The sequence below is a fragment of the Pagrus pagrus genome (genome assembly GCF_965226575.1).
Source record: "Pagrus pagrus genome assembly, chromosome: 3".
Lineage (NCBI taxonomy): Eukaryota > Metazoa > Chordata > Actinopteri > Spariformes > Sparidae > Pagrus > Pagrus pagrus.
Genome location: NC_140187.1, coordinates 23,587,478 through 23,607,675, shown reverse-complemented (window position 1 = coordinate 23,607,675; position 20,198 = coordinate 23,587,478). Strand labels below are relative to the sequence as shown.

At 41.4% G+C, this 20,198-nt stretch overlaps 2 protein-coding genes across 2 annotated transcripts; one reads left to right on the top strand and one right to left on the bottom strand.

The window, feature by feature from the left end:
• Positions 1-43: 43 nt before the first annotated feature.
• Positions 44-11,910, bottom strand: LOC311254765 (limbin-like). Its single transcript, XM_084348733.1, has 23 exons — positions 11,225-11,910; positions 10,848-10,923; positions 10,383-10,564; positions 9,990-10,046; positions 9,685-9,871; positions 9,484-9,584; positions 9,276-9,341; positions 9,031-9,165; positions 8,672-8,811; positions 8,231-8,555; positions 7,809-8,048; positions 7,536-7,711; positions 7,181-7,340; positions 6,885-7,061; positions 6,460-6,770; positions 6,123-6,297; positions 4,855-4,998; positions 4,397-4,624; positions 4,062-4,294; positions 3,887-3,974; positions 3,574-3,749; positions 835-936; positions 44-620 (listed from the first exon to the last, which is right to left on the bottom strand). The coding sequence occupies exons 1-23, from the start codon at positions 11,468-11,470 to the stop codon at positions 212-214; spliced, it is 4,134 nt and encodes a 1,377-aa protein (XP_084204859.1). The 5' UTR covers positions 11,471-11,910; the 3' UTR covers positions 44-211.
• Positions 11,911-11,970: 60 nt separating this feature from the next.
• On the top strand, positions 11,971-19,979 carry evc (EvC ciliary complex subunit 1). The gene is made up of 20 exons (XM_084348734.1): positions 11,971-12,529; positions 12,621-12,734; positions 12,953-13,039; positions 13,335-13,558; positions 13,659-13,743; positions 13,856-13,954; positions 14,087-14,215; positions 14,339-14,500; positions 15,038-15,254; positions 15,958-16,106; positions 16,308-16,403; positions 16,496-16,708; positions 16,870-16,979; positions 17,120-17,321; positions 17,454-17,678; positions 17,821-17,965; positions 18,332-18,434; positions 18,544-18,670; positions 18,766-18,862; positions 18,945-19,979. Exons 1-20 carry the CDS (start codon positions 12,350-12,352, stop codon positions 19,094-19,096), a joined length of 2,916 nt encoding a protein of 971 aa, XP_084204860.1. The 5' UTR covers positions 11,971-12,349; the 3' UTR covers positions 19,097-19,979.
• Positions 19,980-20,198: the final 219 nt, after the last annotated feature.

The window sequence follows — 20,198 nt, the reverse complement described above, 5'->3', positions numbered from 1 at the left end:
CACATTCTCTGTTAACAATTTCAAATGAGGAAACGACTCTGGAAACAAGTCAGCTGCCTTTACTTAAACACAAAGCCAGATGCTACACACATTTAAAGGCACAGAGGATATCTTGCTACAGAACAACACTACTGGTTTATTAGGGATTATATCATTGGCATTAGAAAGTACCATCGTCATAAAAAAAAAAAGCCTTGCAAATGAAACTGTTTCAAGGTAGGTTTGTTGGAGCCACTGAAGCCTTCTTCAGGTTGAGGAAGTTCCTTTTCCTTTTTCTTTTGGGAGCGTCCACATGCTCACATGATTCAGGTGGCTCTCGAAACACAAACAGCCTCTCTCCAGCAGCAGGGATGCTCGGTTCAGTGCTGGCAGAGGCCAGCGTCGCGTACTCCTTTGCTGTGCTGTGTAACGTTTCATTCATTGTCTTCTCAACCCTTTCTTTTGCAGTGTCACTGTGCTGCTGTGTGACTGTGCTTGGTTTATAAATAGGCCGCTGTGCTTCAGTTAAACTGTCCTCCTTTCCTTTCTCCTCGACCAGCAGTGGTGCTACATCTCTTGGAAGTGGGAGACGGGATCTGGGGAGCAGTTTTTCCATCAGACTTTGCGTCTTTTCCAGGAGTCTGAGATTTGGAGGACAAAGGAGCTGTTGTTAGTGGGACCAGAGTGTTAGAGTGCTTACCTCATGCATGTGGTCACTGCAGCCCGGCCATGAACGTGATGAAAGGCCTTTTACACATCAATAACAGATTTGTCTATGCTGGTGACCACTGAACTACAAATAAGTCTTGATGATGGTGTAAGTCCTTATATAGCAGCTAGTAAAGCAGCACTCACCTCTCTCTTTCCACAGTGCAGCTTGACGTGTTCAGCATATTTTTCTGCACCACGTCTTCTCTTAGTTTGACAGGAAGAGTTCTGTTCAACCCCCCGGCACACCTGGTCAAAGAGTCATCAATTTATAATAAAGCTGTGATACAATCTCTGCTGTGGCTTTGATTAAAAATGGTCAAGCATGCCTGACTATCTGATACGCTGTTATAACTTTTCATTGGTTTAGAAGGAGAGCTTTGCGAACTTTTCCATTAAAGTAAAGTAGATTGAATATATAATCCCTTTCTTAGAAGGGTACAGCATGCCAGGCCTGTCAAGTTAACTAATGACAGATAATTCCAACTGTGGAATCAAAAAAAAGGCTCTTTTTCTTCAGGAAAAATCACATTTCAGAACAGAAACAGTAAAACATGTATATCATGTGGTTTATGTGTATTTCTTGTACATGTGTCATTTTTAAAAAACACAGTCTGTCAATGTTCACAAAAGCAGAATGGAAAAGGACATTTTTGTCAGTAAGGCTAACAGATCTAATCTCATTGCATTCAAGGTATTTCACAGGTTACTGGTGTTTGATTACATGTGGACCAGATGTTAAAGTGCTACCTCTGACCACACTTACCTAAACGCTTTAGACAGTGGGTGAAAGAAACACCTGAAATAAGATTCAGGGTATTTTCCTGAGATAAAAAAAACTTGATTTATTCCAAGTTAAAAACAGTTTGAAGTGCTGTTTAAAGGAGCACTATGTAGTTTTGGAGAAGAAATTCAAACTCAGAATTTTAATATTTCCAATATTAATGAGGTAATTATACAAACTCAATTTTTATTTTTTCCATAACTGAATAAACAAGCTGTTCTCAGAGGAAAATAAGATCCCCAGAACACCGTTTGAAGCTAGAGAGGTGGCAGGGTCCGCCACATATAAACAAAGTAAAACAGTATGAAACTGTGTTGTCCTTTAAGGTCAGTTTGTCTTTTCACTTTATTCAGTCATGAAAATGAAGAGTTTATTTATTGAGTTTGTTTATTGAGTTTGTTTAAGCATTACAAAATCAGAGGAGAAGCCAGGTGCAGCTTTGTACTGTTTTTGACTGAAAAGTTGAAAAAGGAGAAATGGTGAGCTAAAACTCTGGGAGCCAAACTTCCACAGAAAACTCAGCTTTGCAGTAGCCCAGCCAACTTGTATTGAAGTCTGTTCCATCCATTTATCCAGGGGACACCGCGAGTAAAAGCCAACATGTTGGTCAACCAGTCAGTTTGTTTTATCAGGTTGACTGTATCCAAACAAATCTGCAGTGTGCTCAATTATGTTAGCCAACATTAGCCGGCCAAGTTACATGATGAAACCTGTCAAATGCTGACAGGATATTTTATATGGCTTGGGGGTGTTGAGGATGAAAGCTATGGCAAATGTTTCACAAAACAGTTTGTCAGATAGCTACACTGCTGTGGGTGGAGGCAGAGGCGGGGACTAGTTAATCTGCACAAACTACATTTATTTTTCGTGGAAAAACATCCATGTATTTTTTCTATGAACAAAGATAAGTTTCTATGGGTTTAATCAATGCCAGAAGAGGAACCTTAAAGCATATCTAGCTGATGTTTGCATTTTTCAATGAAGTCCAGTCAAAATCTGAAGTTCAATCAGTTAAAACACTGATAACTAAGATGGACCATTTTCTCAAACATGACTATTTGATCAAGGTGGGTGAGAAGTCAATTTGTCTGTCTTTGTCTCCTACCTTTTTTATATATTTGTATGTGTCTGCCTGCTCTATATCTGTGTTAAAGAACGGGTAAACTGGATTCTGCAAACAAAAGACAGTAACAAAAGAACTGAAGAAGAAAAGGAAAACACATGTCTTGCACATCGTCCAAACTAAGCATTTTCATTCGCTTGTCCTTCCGCCAGAGAACTCCGATCCAAAGAGACCTCATGCATGAGACATTATTCATCAGTAAAGTAATCCAAACTCAGCGGGGGCCAGACGAGTGTGTTCCAGTATCAGGAAGCGGGGGAAATTAAATGATGAGCAAAATCATTTATCTCTCCATCTTGGCTCAGGGGAAAGGACCCTTATGAACCATGTTCTGTTGTTCAAACTGTACTTGTTTAAGATTAAGACAATGCTTAGATGGTTTGTTTCAGCCAGCTGCTGTGTTTCACCGCTGCTTTTTATTTAATCAGTGACTTCACTCAGAAAACTACTTTCTAAAAACCACAGAGCTTGAATCGCAGAAACTCTGGCTTTGAGACAAAAAGGTTTTCACTGTATTCTAGTTGTTCTTTTCTTTTTTCTACTTTTAAAAGGAGCAGAAAGAAAATAACATAAGCTAGGCGACTAATGCATGACAAAATCTTTTGTTGGCTAATGCACATTACGTCGAAACTAAACATAAAAAAATCCTTGTTTACAAGTTGGAAGAGTCAGACAGATTTTGTTTGATGACAAATAATTTGATGTAATTTACTGATCAATTCACTAAACCAGGGAGAGATAATCTGCATCATTTCAGTAAAAGAGACATTTTTTGGTACTCATCATTATATCATGTAGGAGTCCAAAAAGTATAGTATTACCCAAATAGGAACTGACTTTTGTGACATGCAAGGAAAAAATAAATAAATACACAAATTGAAATGATCACCCCTCATGGGTCACACACACTCACCTAATGTGACCCTGCGCTGCGTACATTAGATGTGCAAAACTCAAGAATGCTGAACCTGGTTCTTACCCTGAGTGTTCCTGCTCCGCAGATGATGAAACATTGTGCTGTTTGGGGCAGAGGGCGTCAGTGATGGACAGGAGTTCACTCTCAGGCAGGGTGGGGAGGAGGAGACGCAGGGCCTCCAGGAGAACCTCTGCAGACACTTGACTCTGCTTCACCAGCCGAGATGCAAATTCCACATCCTGAGACAAAGAGCAGGACACAGAGTGACCATAAACACAGCTTTTCTTGACTTCCCCTGCGAGTGTCCCTGTATTTTTCCATTCCACTAATACACTTGTGTTAAAAATAACGTGAAAAAATCTTGATTCATTCAGACCTGGTCACATGTTGCATAAAGTCTCTTGAGCCCCATTTGTTCTTTTAAATCTTCCATGGCTTGATTGTTGGCAGTCATTTCTTGCAACCTTATAAAACATTGTCAAATCAAATGGTCCATGTTAAATCACAACATTCCTCATTACTCCTGAGATAAAACTGATATGACAGCTCACCTCTCAGCTGACCAGGTGACGACCTCTTCACGCTTGTAGAGTGCCTCCTGGAGGATGGACATCATCCTGCAATCCTGCCTCACCAGAAACAGCCTCTCCTCCTCACTTTCCTCCTCTCCCTCATCAGACTCATCTCTCTGCATTGGAATCGACTTGACTCTGGACTGAGACATCTGCAAGCCATCAAACTCAGTCCTCTCCTTCTGAAGCTGTTGTTCTGCCTCCTCTAGGCCCTGTGGCAAGAGACAAATACAATCTCATAAAAGTTTAGTGAGAAGCCTCAGAGGTAACCCGAAGCAACACAGGGGTTAACTTGGGAATCAAACATTGCCTACCAGGCAGTGGCTCTGTATACTCTGGGCCATGTCTTGTCTCTCCAGGCTCTTTCTCTCCCTGAGCTGCTGAATGAGCAGGCTGTGCAGGGTGAGCATTGCTCTGGAGGTCTCCAGCACTTTGGTCCTCCTATCAGCCTTCTGGTAGTGGATGGTGGCCATTTGCACAGCCAGGTTGTCGGCCTGAGAGCGCAGATCATCCTCTCTCTCCCTCTGCATCTCCTCCATCACCTGCCAACATTAGAATGGATGTTGTATTTCAGTCATCTAGTATGAACACTGACATTGTACTTAAACATAGGTTTATTTTTATAAGCATACATTTACTCAAAGGCGTATGGCTCCTGCTATTGAATGAGCCCAACACCCCAAGCCCTTCTGGACTTTCAGTAACTTACTGCACTTAAAAGTGACTAATAGTGCAGGTAACTGGAAGGAAATCTTGAAGAAAAAAGCTTTACTTTGTTCATCACACCGCTCTCCATCTCTTTCTCCTTCTCAAACAGTTGGATTCTGTCCTGGAGCCGTTTCTGGAAAAGCAGCAGGTCGGATGTGTCGGTTTTCAGTCTGGCCTCGCTGGTTTTCCCCTTGGATTGCGTATTCGTCTGCAAAGACCACAATAACCATAAGGTGGTTGGGGAAAAGACTCCAAGCATGCTGTTATGATGATTACAAATGAAACCACTCTGTGGAGCGCTTTATTATTTATGAATACGAATGTGCACAGGTCCAGCAGCCACACAATTGAGGCTGATCTCAGTATGGTTTGCTCTGGTGGTTGACATTTCTTATTCATTGACAATCATTAAATGCACTGTTATGTTCTGCTGTTTGGAACAAGTGGGCTCCGTCCTTTGATTTACAATCGTATCATTAGGAGATTTAAAAGAAAAACAGTATTTACATCATCAAAGTCAGCACAGAGACAAACATACATGATGTAGGAGCCTAAATGCAGTTTATTTGATATTTGAGTAATTAGCATTCAATAATTCAAGATCATATGAAGAAAGAAATGGAAGGAATATTTACAATATTTACAGGTTGATAAATCCATAGTTCATATTTACAGTAATGCAATTGTTAAGTTAATTGTTAAAATGTGTGGATAATTTAGTTTAAAATGTGTATGTCATTTATGTTGTATTTGTTATATTTGGGAGTAGGTAACTATGATTGATTGATTGATTGATGACTGAGTCTTGTGAGAATAGTTGTGTTTGATCTCTAGCTGTCAAACAATTCTTGCTTCAGTAATTTGATAACTTTTGAAATGGACAATTATCATGTGCCACCTTTTTGAAAGAAAACAAAAATTTTTTTTAACTTTCCCTTATTTATTTTTAAAATGGCTCAAATGGTTCATTCGCATTTCAGAGTGTCCCACCTGCATTTTGAATCAAAAAGATTGGATACTATGAGCTATAACTTATTATTATTATTATTAACTTATTATCATTTATTTATCATTGTTTATCCATCTATTCTTTGCTTTGTATGTTTCACTTTGTTAAGCATCCTTGGGTACCCTGAAATGCGCTATATAAATTAAATGTATTATTATTATTATTATTATAATAACACAGAGGACACAAATACTAAACCAAAGGAGGTGTGACAAGGAAGCAGTGTGCTTTGCTGTCTGCCACTGTGAAGTTTTCTAATCGTACACACAGAGGTTTATAGAACATGACAACTGAATTTTAACAATGTGTGATTATGTGTTCACCATCTGTTGCTCGCTCTCCTTTCTCCAAGCGGCCAGAGCGGTGTGGAGTTTGGTTCTGGAGACAGCATGAGGCAGCACCAAGCAGTAGTCCATCACAGAGAGACACTTCTGAAACTCTAGTTTCATCCTGAGCCGGTCGTCTTCACACAGAGTCAGCTGGGACGAACACAAACAACTGGGACAGAAAGAGAAAAGGAAGACTGACAGATAAACACACAGTACAGAATACCACCACTTGTTGTCCTGAATTTGTGGTAAAATACAGTCTCATATTATCCAGAACGTTTGGTATTTAAATCCTGTGAAATGAAATGACCGTTAATATTATATCACTGACCTGAAGAAAGCCCTGCATTGTTCCCTGACCTCCCTCTGCTCCAGCAGCTCCTTCTCCATGGCGTCCCGCAGAGCCTCCCTGGTGCAGCTGAGGGTGCGTAAGGCCGCCTTTCCTTCCTGGTGCAACTTTTCCTGACCCTGCAGGAGAGTGCTTGCTCCTTGTCCCTGGGCTTGTCCCAGTCCTGCCTCTGTTTCTACCTGGAGCAGGGAATGTGGCGCTCCTGGAGGCAAGAGTGATAGCAGGGCCTGGGTTGCAGAGGGCTGGATGGCTTTGACTTCTGTTATGGCACCCTGGATCACACGCATGGTCACCTAGAGAACAGGCAGAACATCATTACAGGGAGTTAAACAACCTCAATCAGGCTCAATGACATGGGTGTGGATATGTATCATGAAAGTGCCTGACGTGTACTGTGAGAGTGGCACCTTGCGGATGTCGGCAGTAGCCTCCTCATCCAGGTTGTTGATGAGCTCTGCGAGCTCCAAACTGTGAGCTGTTAGTAAGTTCTGCCAGCGGTGCAGGTGCTGGGCTACATCAAACCCTCCCTCCAGAGCCTTGGACAGACCCGACAGATCCTTCTGTCTCTGTTTGTGGACATTCAGCTTGGGAAGACATGAAGCAGGATTAAAGGTGGCATATAAAGGTTTTGGGGCATCAGTCCACAATGGATATAAAAAGCAGGTGTTTGGACTAAAAGCCTAAACGTGCATGATCTCCTAACCATGTCAGAGATCAGCTCCCGCCTCTTCTTAATCAGTCCACAACGCATGGCTCGCCTCTCTTGGCTCAGTGCCTCGTCCAGTCTCTGCCTCACCATCACCAGCTCATTCTGGGCAGTCTCCTGTATCTGGTCAATCTGCTCTGCAGGCACACTGCTCCCTCTGGTGGAGAGAAGGAAGCATGCCACATCAAAAAGGGTGCACTGGTAAAAAAAAAACTTTTTCCATAAAAAAAAAAAAAGTTTTCCATAAAATGAATGAAAAAGTACATTCATATAGATGCTTATAGGGCCACATTTATAAAGTATAGTGTGAGAATGAATTATGAAACTATTGGTAACTACAATAGGTACCAACCTCCTGATGTGAGTGAACCAGCTGTCCAGATTGCTGGAGGTGCCAGAGAAGGTGTCGGAGATCAGGCTGTTGAGGCTGTGAAGGCTGTGCACCAAGAACTTCCTCTGTGCATGTCGTTCAGCGAGCACGTAGCGCTGGTTAGCGAGGACCACATCCAGAACCTCCTCCAGCTGATCCTGGACAGACAAGAGACGGACATGTCTCACAGTGTATTTTACAACAAATTGAGTTTGCTGAAAAATGGAGACAAATAATCAGATTTTGGTCGCTCACTTGACAGGCAAAGTAATCATGCTGAAGACTCTTGGCTGTGCTCTTCTCCAACTCGCCCATCCTGGTGGCCTCCTCCAGTTCCTCAGAGAAAATCTTATGCAGCTCCACCCGGCGCCACTCGATGATCTCCCGCTGGACCCTCGCCGAGGCTTCTTCATGTCGGACCAACAGGATGCGCTGGAGCTGACTCTGGCTCAGCTTGTGCAGCTTCTCCAGGAGGACGCTGCAGTGGAGGAGCTCCTAGTAACATTACAAACTGAGGTTTGCTACAACCAAAAAAAGTTTTTATCATCTCTGTATTTATACTTTATTCTCCGGTTAATATATCTTTTTGTTGCCTTTGTAAATGATTCTTTTTTATGTTCTTCTGAGTGAGAAAATATAATGCAAATATATATGCATAATATATGATTTATTATCACCTGTTGGTCTGCATGTTGACACAGCAGCTCGGCATGGGCCTTCTCAGCAGCCTCTCTGCGGTGCTCTGCCTCCATTTCTTCCCGAGTCTCCAGGTTACACTGGCCAGCCAGAGCGGCCATGCGGGCCCCTCGCTCCTCCTTCAGCCGACCCTCCATGCCCAGCAGCTGCCCATGGAGCACACTGAGCAATCTCTGCTGGGCCTGGACGCTGGCCTGGCCCCGGAACCGAAGACCACCCAGCAGGGAGGACATTACGTCCTTGTAGATTTGAATCCGGGTGGCCTCCAGATTATTGGTGGTACGCAGCAGTGTAGACATTTCAAGGCTAGAGATATGTTGGGAAAAAAATGACAACATTCATTTCTTAATCATTTTTGTTTCATTTAAAGATATCAGGCCTCATGGAGAGATACTGAATTCCTTTTTTGTTGGTCTACTCACTTCTCCAAAGCCTGGTACATATTCTGGGGGTCCTCCAGCACCATGGTATCCACCATCTTGTCTTCAAATGCTGCCTCATCTTTTACCGTCTCACTCATGTTGGAGTCTGCATACTCAGGGTCTGAATCACTTCTGTTTCTCTGAAGTAAGAAAAAATATGCACAGTATATTAACATAAAACTGCCATATGGTGCCTGCAGTTCGGTTGGACAAAAATACCCAATTTTCTTCTAGCAGACATTTACACTTTTAAATCAGTACTAAAGACAAATATACACCATATGTAATGACATATGACTTTAATAACAGTTTGCTATTGATTGATTGATTGATTGATTACGATTAACAGGAACAAATACCCTTTGTTGAAGAAGGCTCAGCCTGGTTCTGGGACCTATCAGATTCATGGCCAGAAACCCCAGTGACAGCAGCACCAGTGTTACAAAGAAGCCCACAACAAATCCAGCAAAATGGACCCCATGGTTAGGATAAATCTAAAATGGTGGGCAGAAACATCAGACTTCTTGAAAACAGTACAACAAACAAATATGCAATGCTAGAAGCTGCGGGTTTGTTTCCAGTTAAGGAACTGTCCACAACTTACTCTGTCAGTGGAATTCACCCTCAAGGTTAGATTAGCTGTCAGCGGACCAAACATGCTGACATCATTCTGTGGAGTCAGGAAAACAACAGTCACAAGGAACAGAGTTCCTATTATACTGCAAATACTGACATGGTGAAATTAAAAACAGATTAACTATTTGGGTTTAACAAAGTTGCTTTTCTTTTCAAGTTAGGAGCGGAAACAATACCTGTGAAGCATTAGAGAAGGTGAGAAAAGCGGGAAGGTCCAGGACTTCACTTTTATGACTCCTTATGTGAGCAGTATAATTGACGACAACTTGGGATCCAGCTAAAGAAGTAAAATCAATATTATGTTATTTATTGTGGATGCAGCATGCAGAAAATTCAAATAGAATAGTCTTTTACAACATTCTGACTGCATGACGTACCAGACAGTGAATCAATAGCAAACGTTTGGTAGCCTCTTTCCACCACCTTGCCTTCACTTTTTAGGGGAACTACTCCAGAAATGGAGTCCCGGATAGCCACCTGAGACAGGTTGGTGCCACCCACTGGGCCCATGTTGTGTATCAGCAGGAAGAATGTCAACTGAGGAGGATCAGTGTCAGCTTTCACCTAGGCACCACATGACAGAGCAAGAAGAGTATAAATCACTTCATATGTAGTTTAAAATCAGTCCAGCACAATTTGTTTTGAGTGAAATGAAAATAAATTAAATGGGCTGCACATGTACCTTTGCACACTTGTAAAATTTGACCCCAAATGCAGATGGAGGTGCCACACTCTGAACCTGCAGAAACATTTACATATAATAAATTTTTTCCAACAAGATAACCCTTATTACATAAAGTAATAATATTACAGTTAGTTTGTTATATGTTCTTATATATTCATTTCATAAATCCTTATTTTTAAAACAGTGCCCAAAAGAAATAAATCAGAAATATGTCTATAGAAAAAGATGAGAGATAAAGATGAAATTACACATAAAAGTCTTCAATATTGAACTAAAATAAACAATCCTGTGATTCACCACTTAGATGCTACGGTGCAACACATACTACATCTGCATACTTGATGAAAAGTTATTGCATACAAATACCAAAAACAGCTGTTAAAAACACACCTGAGGCAGAGCGTGGCCCGGGTTGTATCTGGTGAGTGTGCTTCTGCGTCTCCGGAGGTGAAAGACCTTTGACATGTAGGTAAATGAAGTGTAAAAGGAGTGACCCCATGGACCAGCAGCAGCTGAAGAAGAGAGCGGGCGCTCTGCAGAAAACGCCACGGGCCCACTGATTTCCATCAGACCTGTCAGGTTAAGTATAGGGTGTTTGAACAGAGTAAAACACAGTTACAAAGGCTAAAATTGACAATAAATTAATACATTAATATAATAGCCTGTATGTTATATATTTTAAAGTACAACTTTTTTTTAATCATCTGTATGTGTACAACATTGGAAAAAAATAACAAGCAGACAGTCGTTACTTCCTCGTCGTTTGTCCTACATACAGTTGTGCAGCTGTGTTTGTACAGGTATGAGTTGAGTTATTAACTGTATTGATGATGTATAAAATTAAGACGAACAAACCATCCATCTGAAGCAATGTCAACTGTGCTGATTTCCAATCGGCGTCATGTTGCATTACATGGATACTGGAGAGCCTCTAGCAATGGAAAAAGCATTTAGTGTTGCATATTTAGTATGTTAGTCGTTTGCTTACTAGCTTTATGCAATGACAGCCTACTGACATGTATATACAAAGGTGCATCTGAATACATAATCTCGCTTAATTTTCAGGAAACGTTTCAAAATAAAGAGATGTGATGTGCAGCTGTAGGAGCATGTTTATAACATAGACACAAAGCTACAAAAATAAAAAAAAGAGATTAGGGGCTTCAGTTACACCATTTCAGGGTTCTTAACATGCAGAAAACACAATAAGTCTTTATCATTAGGCCTCTCACCTCCTGTATCCCCGAGAAAGGAGGAGGTGGTAACATTGTGTACCAAGATGCACCCTGAGCTGTACCGTCATAACACGGCTGATGTCCAGCGCTGGACTCCAACACACCGGCATGTCGAGTCTCACGCCGGGTTACATTGTGACACCGACGGAAATATAAAGGATGTGGAAACAAACATGACACTTGGATATTCAAGATGCATGACCATATCGTGACCGTCTTCGCGACAAAGTGTACCAGAAGCATTCGTTAAGTTGGTGTGCCACCCTCACCGGGCAGAGCCGCTAGCTAACGGGCAGCATTGTTTCTGGATGTTGCCACTGTTAAAATCCGCGATGGAAACATTTTCCACAGCCCTTTCTGGAGAAATATCAACCGTAACGGCGTTTTTGGCGCACAAGAACATCTTACGTGTGTGGTAATATTCCCGGAGAAACTGTGGACGACGTTTCAAAGATTTTAAACACGAACGCAGGCAAATCTCCGTTGCTGTACAACTTAGGAAAACATTTCCAAAACTTGGGAAGAACGGGCAACTCCTCAAGGACCGTTAAGAGCAACGAAGTACGCATTGGTGTTTCCGGTCGTGTCTTTCAAAGTAAAACAACATAGCGAATTAAGATACCTTAAATGTATCTAAATATGCTAATAAATAAGAATAACCATTATGATAGTCTTCATATTGTCCGTCTGCATTTGTGTATTTGTTATTGTGGAGGAAACCCCGCCATTTCCCCAGCATGAATACTACTGTGCTTTAATATTGAAGGCAAATTATTCTCTTTTCCGGGCTAAATCTAGCTAGCTCTACTGTGTTGACGCAGCTCCGTCCTCCTGTTAAATTTCCGTCCGCCCATTGGCCAACATACACACCAAGTTTGTCGTTTGGGGAAAAAAAAGTTTTACTGGAAGAAGTTGTCGTAGGTTGCTAATGTTTAAAAATGTAAAACCTAGTAATAAGAAAAAAACATTTAAATTCCTACGCGAGCAATAAACTTGAGCGAGAACAGCAAAAAGCTAACTGACTCTCCTCGAGCTGACGAGTTTGGAGAACGTTAGCTAACTGGATGCTGGCGACAAAATGCTAACATCCACATCGTTAATGTTCATCTACTTTGGTGTGAAATGGCAGAGCAGGACCCGATAGCGGGATGCAGCACCGATGTGTTGGTCAGTTTCGCCGAGTCTCTGCACATCTACACCGGACTGTTGACTGTGGCTACAGTGTGTGGAGGTCTTTCAGGGATATTAGCTGCTGCTCTTTTATATGTCTTCTGCCTGAAACCTTTGCTGCTGACGAGACAAGTGAGCGAATAACACACAACCTCAGCTTCATCACTTTTCATAGACAGAGACATTATGTTTCATTTTTGGTTGTATGCTCTCATGCCAACAGGGTTACAATGCAAGGCGGCTGCTTGAACCTGATGATGGAGAAGTGGACAACAACCAGAGTGACTGTGTCAGCAACAGCAGAAAGGAGGCTCCAAGTGTCCCCACTAATGATAAAGTATTACTTTCTTTAACATCCAAGACAAGGTCCACACTGTCTGTGACTTATTCCAGCTTTACACTGGTGTATGCCACAGTTACATGGCAGCTAGATTGGTATATTGGTGTCAAATACCTGGAAACAACTGCCAGATTATTCATTCAGGGTTACCCATATTTGATGTTTACTAATTAACTTCCCAGTAACCTATTCAGTCTGTTTTACTCGTTGTCCAGGAGAAGAAGCAGTCACCCATGAACAGTGATGTGGCCGCATTTGCATCCAGAGCAAAGGTGGTTTATCCCATCAACCAAAAATACAGAGTAAGTCTTTCCTAAATATACAACATGTCAACATAATAACCACACACCCTCTGCCAGGTACATATTTTAATAGACTCCTTACAACACTCATGATTTTATAAGGTATTGTATAACTTGTAGTCTTACTTTAGTAGATTAATCAGTATCAAATCCTTTACCCACAGTGTTTTTTTATTAGAAGTAGTAGCGTAATATAAAACGGTAACCTTTTTGCAAACCAATTCATGGATGATTGAGCGCCACTAAGGTGCCATATAGTTTGTTGCAATCAGCTGGTCTATGATGTATCTGTCAGCCTTTAGCAGACGGAGCATCCAATCCATCACTACATGAGCACTCCAAGTTGCCAGCAACGCCTAACGAAGAGTCATCCTCCTCCACGGACGGAGAGTCTCTGAGCCAAGAGCAAGACAATGATGACAGCAGTCAGTTTATCTCCTCCTCGCTGGTCCCAAGGAGCCTGCAGAACCAGAGCTTCACCAGGGTCTCCAACTATCCTCACACGCTCACACAACCAGGGTAGGAAACAGTAGTCAAGTCATACTCATACACCTTAAACTTACAGCATGTACAAAACCTGAGTTTGCTGGAAGTGATGAGACTCTTGTTATCTCCGCAGTTTTGAAGGTAGGATCAGCCTTTACTGTTTGGCCCTGCAGGATTTACAACAACATTGCTCCCAGCTTCAGGAAGAAAAATATCTGGTGAGTTTCTGTCTTTCTTCTCTAACACAGTAATAAAATAGTATATTTCTTATAGTGTGTCAAAGTTGAAATGGTTGTTTTATTCGTACGTGTTACTTTTTTCCTGCTAAAGATTTATCTTCAAATGGTGAAAATAGTATTCAGCTGTCGTTTCCCAAAAGACAAAAATGATGCTGACTTCTCCAAGAATATTCTTCAAATGCAAGAAAAGGTAGAGCCAGATCTTTTTACCGCTTTTCATACTCCTCACAGATTCTTTGTTGTAAATAAAATTAATTAACCATGCATAGAAACGTTGCCATTTAGATTTAAAAACATAGAAAAATATATGGTTTGATTTCAGGAACTGAATGAACTGAAGAAACAGTTTCCAACAGGCCACACTGCCAGCGAGAAAAATGACGATGCTCCCTGTACATTGGAGGAGATAGAGAGAACCCAGAAAGATCTTCTTGAGCATGGCCTTCAAGTGGTAAAATCAGAGAGAAAAACCTATAAAGAAACTTGTATAACAGTTAAACTATTTCTAATGATATAGGACTAAAAGATCACCGACGGTTCTGAAAGAAAAACTAATGTCAGTTTCTCTTCACAGTCCAAGCGTTTCAGCAAACAGTTGGAGGACTTGTGCCAGCATCTTCTGAAGAAGACCAGTGTTTTGTCTCCAGATGAAGCCCAGGATGTGATTCTCTCTCTCATCCAGACTCTTGTGTTAGTAGAGAACCACCTGATGAACACACAAGAAGCTGATCTAAAGGTAAAGCAGTTAGGCTTGGGTGATATCCAAAAATTTATGTCAAGATATTGTCCCTTTCAAGTATCGCGATCGACAATATTATTGTTTCACAACAAAGACAACAAGCAAGTAGCCTCATTCAAATCCCTTGGCTCACCATTATCTCTTGCATTAAACCTGAAATATAACTGGTGAGCTGGCCTGATTATCTGCTACGTCAGACCAGTTTACCTGTAGTAACCTCCACCAGCCGGTTCTCAGTCCCACTTTGTTAAATATCGACACACATTGCCTCTGCTGCCATGCATGGATTTTCTTTTCAAAATAAAAGCCTTGAAGATGCCATAACAGCTGTTTGATATGCAATATTGTGAAAAATATTGCAAATGACTGCAAATATCACAATATTCAGTCATATCTAATATTCGCCCTAGGCTAAAAGTAGTAGTAATTATTGGTTGGCATACCATTCAGTTTGCTTCCCATCCCTTGTGTCATCATGTGAGAAACTGTTAATGCAAAAGCTGATCCATGTCGGTTCTGTTCCACTTCTCTCAGAGGATCCAGCAGAAGTTGTTGTGGTGGGAGGAGCTGACTGGGCTTCTTCAGTCCCAACCTGCCTTGCTAAAGCGAGAAGTGTCTCTGAGGCAGGGCCTCATAGCAACAACACTGGAGCAGCTGACAAGCGATGACATCATGTCGTTTAGCCACATGGAAAAGATACTTTCAGAGGTCCAGGCAACTCTTACTGAAGGCCTTCAACAGTGCACTGAGGGTAAGATACCTGAAAGAGAAGTTTAATTTAAGGAAATTCACTGCAAAGCACTCAGTGATCAAAAGGTGATGGCCAAAAGATGGTTGGCATTTAAGATCAGTGTAGTAACACAGTTACCCAAATACTGACCAAATATGTGTGTCATTCTCTGACATTATAATCAACTAGTTTCCAGTGGCAGGTAGCAGTGGACAACGTCTAGCCTACTTTTCAAACTTAATTGACGTAGTTTCTCAAAATAGACCCTTTTCTGGGAATCTTCTTCAGTGCCTTAAATAAGGTCAAGTTCTGTCAAGACTGCACAAAATATCATGCCTATTACTGCAGCCCAGACTCATGCACAACCTTTGAGCGCACACTTGACACAGATTGTTGCTGCTAATCTGTAATAGCAACAAAAGGCAACATCATGTTATCATGTTTAAATCAACAGTGCAGCTTGTTCCTCTAAGTGCACTGAACTATATAACTATTTAAAACAATAGTAAAGGTGGTATGTTAATGTCTGTCCCCCAGAATAAAAAACACAGGGATTCAGTCAACTACCTGATAGGGAAAAAAACATTTGAGGGTGAACTGAGGTTTTTCTTTTATGGTCAGTAGCCTGGGATACCAGTGTCATCCAGCTGGCTTTACAACCTGCCGTTATTTCAAAAAAACTCAAGTAGTTTGGCTCATCCAAAATTTCATCCATCATTTCCAGAGTGCAGGAGGAAGACAAAGGAGCTAGTGAACGACAAGTGCAGCAGAATGGAGTCCAAGAGGAAGAAGCTTTTGAGGAGCCAGACCAAAGAGAAGAGCCGCGCCCTGGAACTGAGACAATCCGACAGTGACCTACAGCAGCTCACCAAGGTCAGGTGCTTCCACTTACTTCAATATGTAGATCTTGATAAATGGGTCATAATGGTTCACAATCATCTCTTTTGGGTTCCTAAGTCTCTCTTCTAGTCCAAATGATTATATATGTAGATGAAAACACAGACAAGGTAGAAAAACATAAGGAAGCATGTAAATCTGCTTTTTTCTAAACCTGAGCTGTAACCTTTCCTCCAGTACCAGGAGCTGCTGATAAAACACAGGCAGCAGATTTCTGACTTGGAGCAACAGCAGGACAACAGGGTGGCTGAAACCCTCTGTGACCACTGGAAGGTAAAAGATCAAATGCTTTATTTTGTATCTGTGCATTCATACTTCTGCAAATGTATTTTTTATTATTCTTCTATATGTTTTTGTATCTCCAGAAACTCCGTACCTTCTGGTCAAAGAGGCTTGGAGAGATCACGAAGGACGTCTTTTGCACCTCTGTATCCGCCCAGACAAATCTCTCTGCTGAGCGCTGTGAAGAGCTGTGGTTGGATCTGGAACAGGAGCTGGTTGCACAGTTGCAGCAACCAGAGTGCACTACTAAGCTGCAACTGGAGGACATGAGGGCTCAGCTGGATAAGGATGGACAGGTAGAAAGCATCTGGCAGATTATCAATAAGTAGTTTACATTGATTTTTTAAACATTGTTTCATGTCAATTCAATCAAATATGCAGGAGTGTAATTGTAACAACACTACAACAATTGTAACAACACTTTCCATTGTTTCTAAATGAACCTCTTTTTCTGTAGGTGTGGAGTGAGGAGATGGCTCTGGTGCAGGCCTGTCTCAAACATCTGAGTGAACAACAGATGAAGATCCTCAGAGCCATGGTGGCCAGACAGAGCTACACACTCGACAGGTGAGACTGCAAGACCTCTGTCAGTATTTATGGCATATTTAGGGTAGGCTTTCTCCTATGAGGCTATATCCACCTTATGCAGTATCTGAATCAATTTTTACGAGTTGCTTGGAAATAATGCAACATGATCTTCTTCTCAGCCAAGTGGGGAAGTTGATAGAGAAGAAACACGAGCACCTGTTGGCAGCGGTGCAGAGGTACTTTGTGGTCAGGCACTTCTGTCTGCATATGCTTAAGGAGATGAGGCTGTCCAAGCTGAAGGCACTCTCTCAGAAGGATTTTAGAGCTGTGCTAATGGAAGACACCAGTAAAAGCCAGCCTTGTATCAATTCAGCTCTCAAGGTGAGAAATATGTATTCTGTTAATACATTCTTTAAAGCACTTAAAAACAAAACCAAGTTGCGAAAGTAAAATACAGTATGTCCCAATTTTAACAGCAGATTGAACACTGTTTTTGTCCCGTATCAATCTCAGAACAGCAATGCCAGCCTGGCAGAGAGGCACCTGGGTCCAGAGAGTCAGTTGGTGGGCCACAGCTTCCAGCAGGAGTTCCTATCTGAACTGGAAACAGGGACAGAGCTTCTTCAGAGCCATGCACAGGTAGTACTAGGCAACGCCCTCAGCCACGCCATCCAACAGATGATGGAGACCCTGCCCACTGAGTCACAGACTTCTCCCAAACAGGACGACGGCTTGAAGGTAGGGTTTGGGTGATTTCCCTCCGAATGTTTTTTTATTCAAGGTCCCAACTTGCAGAAAGTGAGATTACCATGTCTGTTTTGATTATAAATCACAAATATGTTTGTTTACCACATTACTGAAACCCTCTTTTTCTAATTAGCGCCACCTGACAGAAGCTGCCTCGGAGAGTGTGTATGTGACCAAAGATTCTCTCACTGCTCTGGTTCAGAGCTACTATTCCCACCTGCAGGACATCATCACAGGAAAAAAAAAACTACAACAGGATCAATCAAACATAGACCAGGGTAAGATGACAATCACAACACACATTCACATGTCCACATCTGTACAAACTCTGATGTTTTGATGTGATATTAAACAAGTTGAAGCCACAAATTTCATTAGCAAGTGATAAGAAAAATATTCGCAGTAGTATAATGACTGCTAGGATTTTATGAGACTTGAAGCATAACTGACTGAATTGTTAATTTACTAAGATATTAATCTTATAAGAGTTTTTAACCGACCATGTCATCTTATTCACTGTTAAGGCAGAATCATTTAAGTATACATTGGTATATACAGTTTTCTGTGCCTTCACTTATAGTACTTACAGTAAAGGCACAGACACTCTTTTGTGTTCATTTTATTGTTGTAAACTTTTCCTTCAGAGGAGAATGAGAGACATGAGAGCAGCAGTCAGCTGAACAGATCCTTGCTGAGGGAGTTGATGAACTGGGGCAAGAAACCGACCTCTGCTGAGTTTCAACAGAGGTACAACAACCCTGCACCACACCAGCTATCTGTTCAACACACTTTTGTCAGTCTGTAATACATTCAGTAAGAATATTTTTGGTTGTTTCTTTGTTTTCTCGTGTGTCAGGGTTGAACTCCACAAAAGGAAAGTGTTGGAGCAGTGTGAACTGGAACAGGAAATGATATACGAGGAGCTGAGGCGGAAGAAAGTTGTGCAGGATCGGGACATGGAAATGAGCAAAGCACAGCTGCTGGTTAGTATGTTTCCTGTCGTCTGACCTTTTCATCCTAATGATAAGTTTATGACTTGATTTACTCTCTGTGAGCACTGTGATCCTGTGTCCATTAGGAGGCAGAAGAAGGCTTCATAAATGAGCTGGCAGCTTTGGCCAGAGTTTCTCTCCACACTTCAGATCCAGAACCCAGCGGTGATGAGGACAACATGGGTAAGCACCTTTACCTCAAATAGTAAAAACATTCATATGCCACTTCTCTGTCTCTGCCCTTCATTATGTCATATTTTCACAGGTAATCAGAGTACTAATATACTGGACCTGCTTGCCCTGAACCCAGCATTAGATCCAGCCTTGAATCCTTCACTGACTCCAACGATTGTAACTCCAGTGGTGAAATCAAAACCAAAGAAGAAAAGGGAACAAGAATCTCAGCTGAAATCTTAGCGCAGTAATGTCTGCATATAGGCTACAGTGATGTCCTGTAAAAATATTACTCTTATTTTTATAGTTGGTGCCCTATAATGTAATGTCACTACCTGTCTGTTGGTAGCCATTTTATTGTAAGGACAGTACCTCAGGTTTGGTTGCATTAAAGGATAAGTTGACCCAAAAATTAAATGCAGTCATTGTCTAATCACCTTCATGCTGATGGAAAGTCAGGTGAAGTTTCGTAGGAGTAGTTTCTGGAGCTTCACGGCAAAACAGTGTTGCAGCATTCTCCTAAACAACTGAAATAAAAAACATAACATGGTTCCATTTAGTGTTTCCAGCATAATTCAAGTCTCTGGAGGCCCCGAGATCCCAAATCGATTTGAAAAGACTTAATTTAAACCCTGATGCGTGACTGAGCTGGTGCACCTACTTCAGACAGGATACTTCCTGCACTTTGAGGTTAGCGGCTAAAGTGAAGATGTAGTCTGCATAAAGGGTGTAAACAAATGTTTGAAGCCATTTCATGTTTTGTTTTTTATTTCAGTTTTTTTTAGATTTTCTAAAACAAGTCCCCATCTACTACAGTTTAGGAGAACGCTGCAAACGCCGTTTTGCTTTGAAGATCCAGGAATATTTTGTGGACTATGAATCTTAACCTGACTTTCCATCAGATGGGGTTGAGATAATGTCTAAATTTTAATATTTGGGTGAACTTTTCCTTTAAACATGAGGCACCTGCCCCAAATGAATGCGTAAATGGACTGTTCAGTCTAATTTGAAATGTGTTGACTGACATGTTGCATTGATGACAAAAACAATCTTTCCTCAATTACTCTATTTTTTTTAAATGCCATGTCGCATCAAATATTGCATCTTAAAAAAAATAACAACAAAGCATTCTTCCTCTTTGGTATTTTTTCCCACCTGGTATACTGAAGCCCAATGCTACAGGCCTACGACAGTAATACATTATATACAATACATTATTGCCCCATACTTCCACCCACATTGCTTTTCATACCACGGCTCATTCACTGCATTGATTCCCGGTGATTCCTGAGTACATTGGATGATGGATGTGCTGCTCAGTGAGTTGTTAGGTGAATTAGAGATG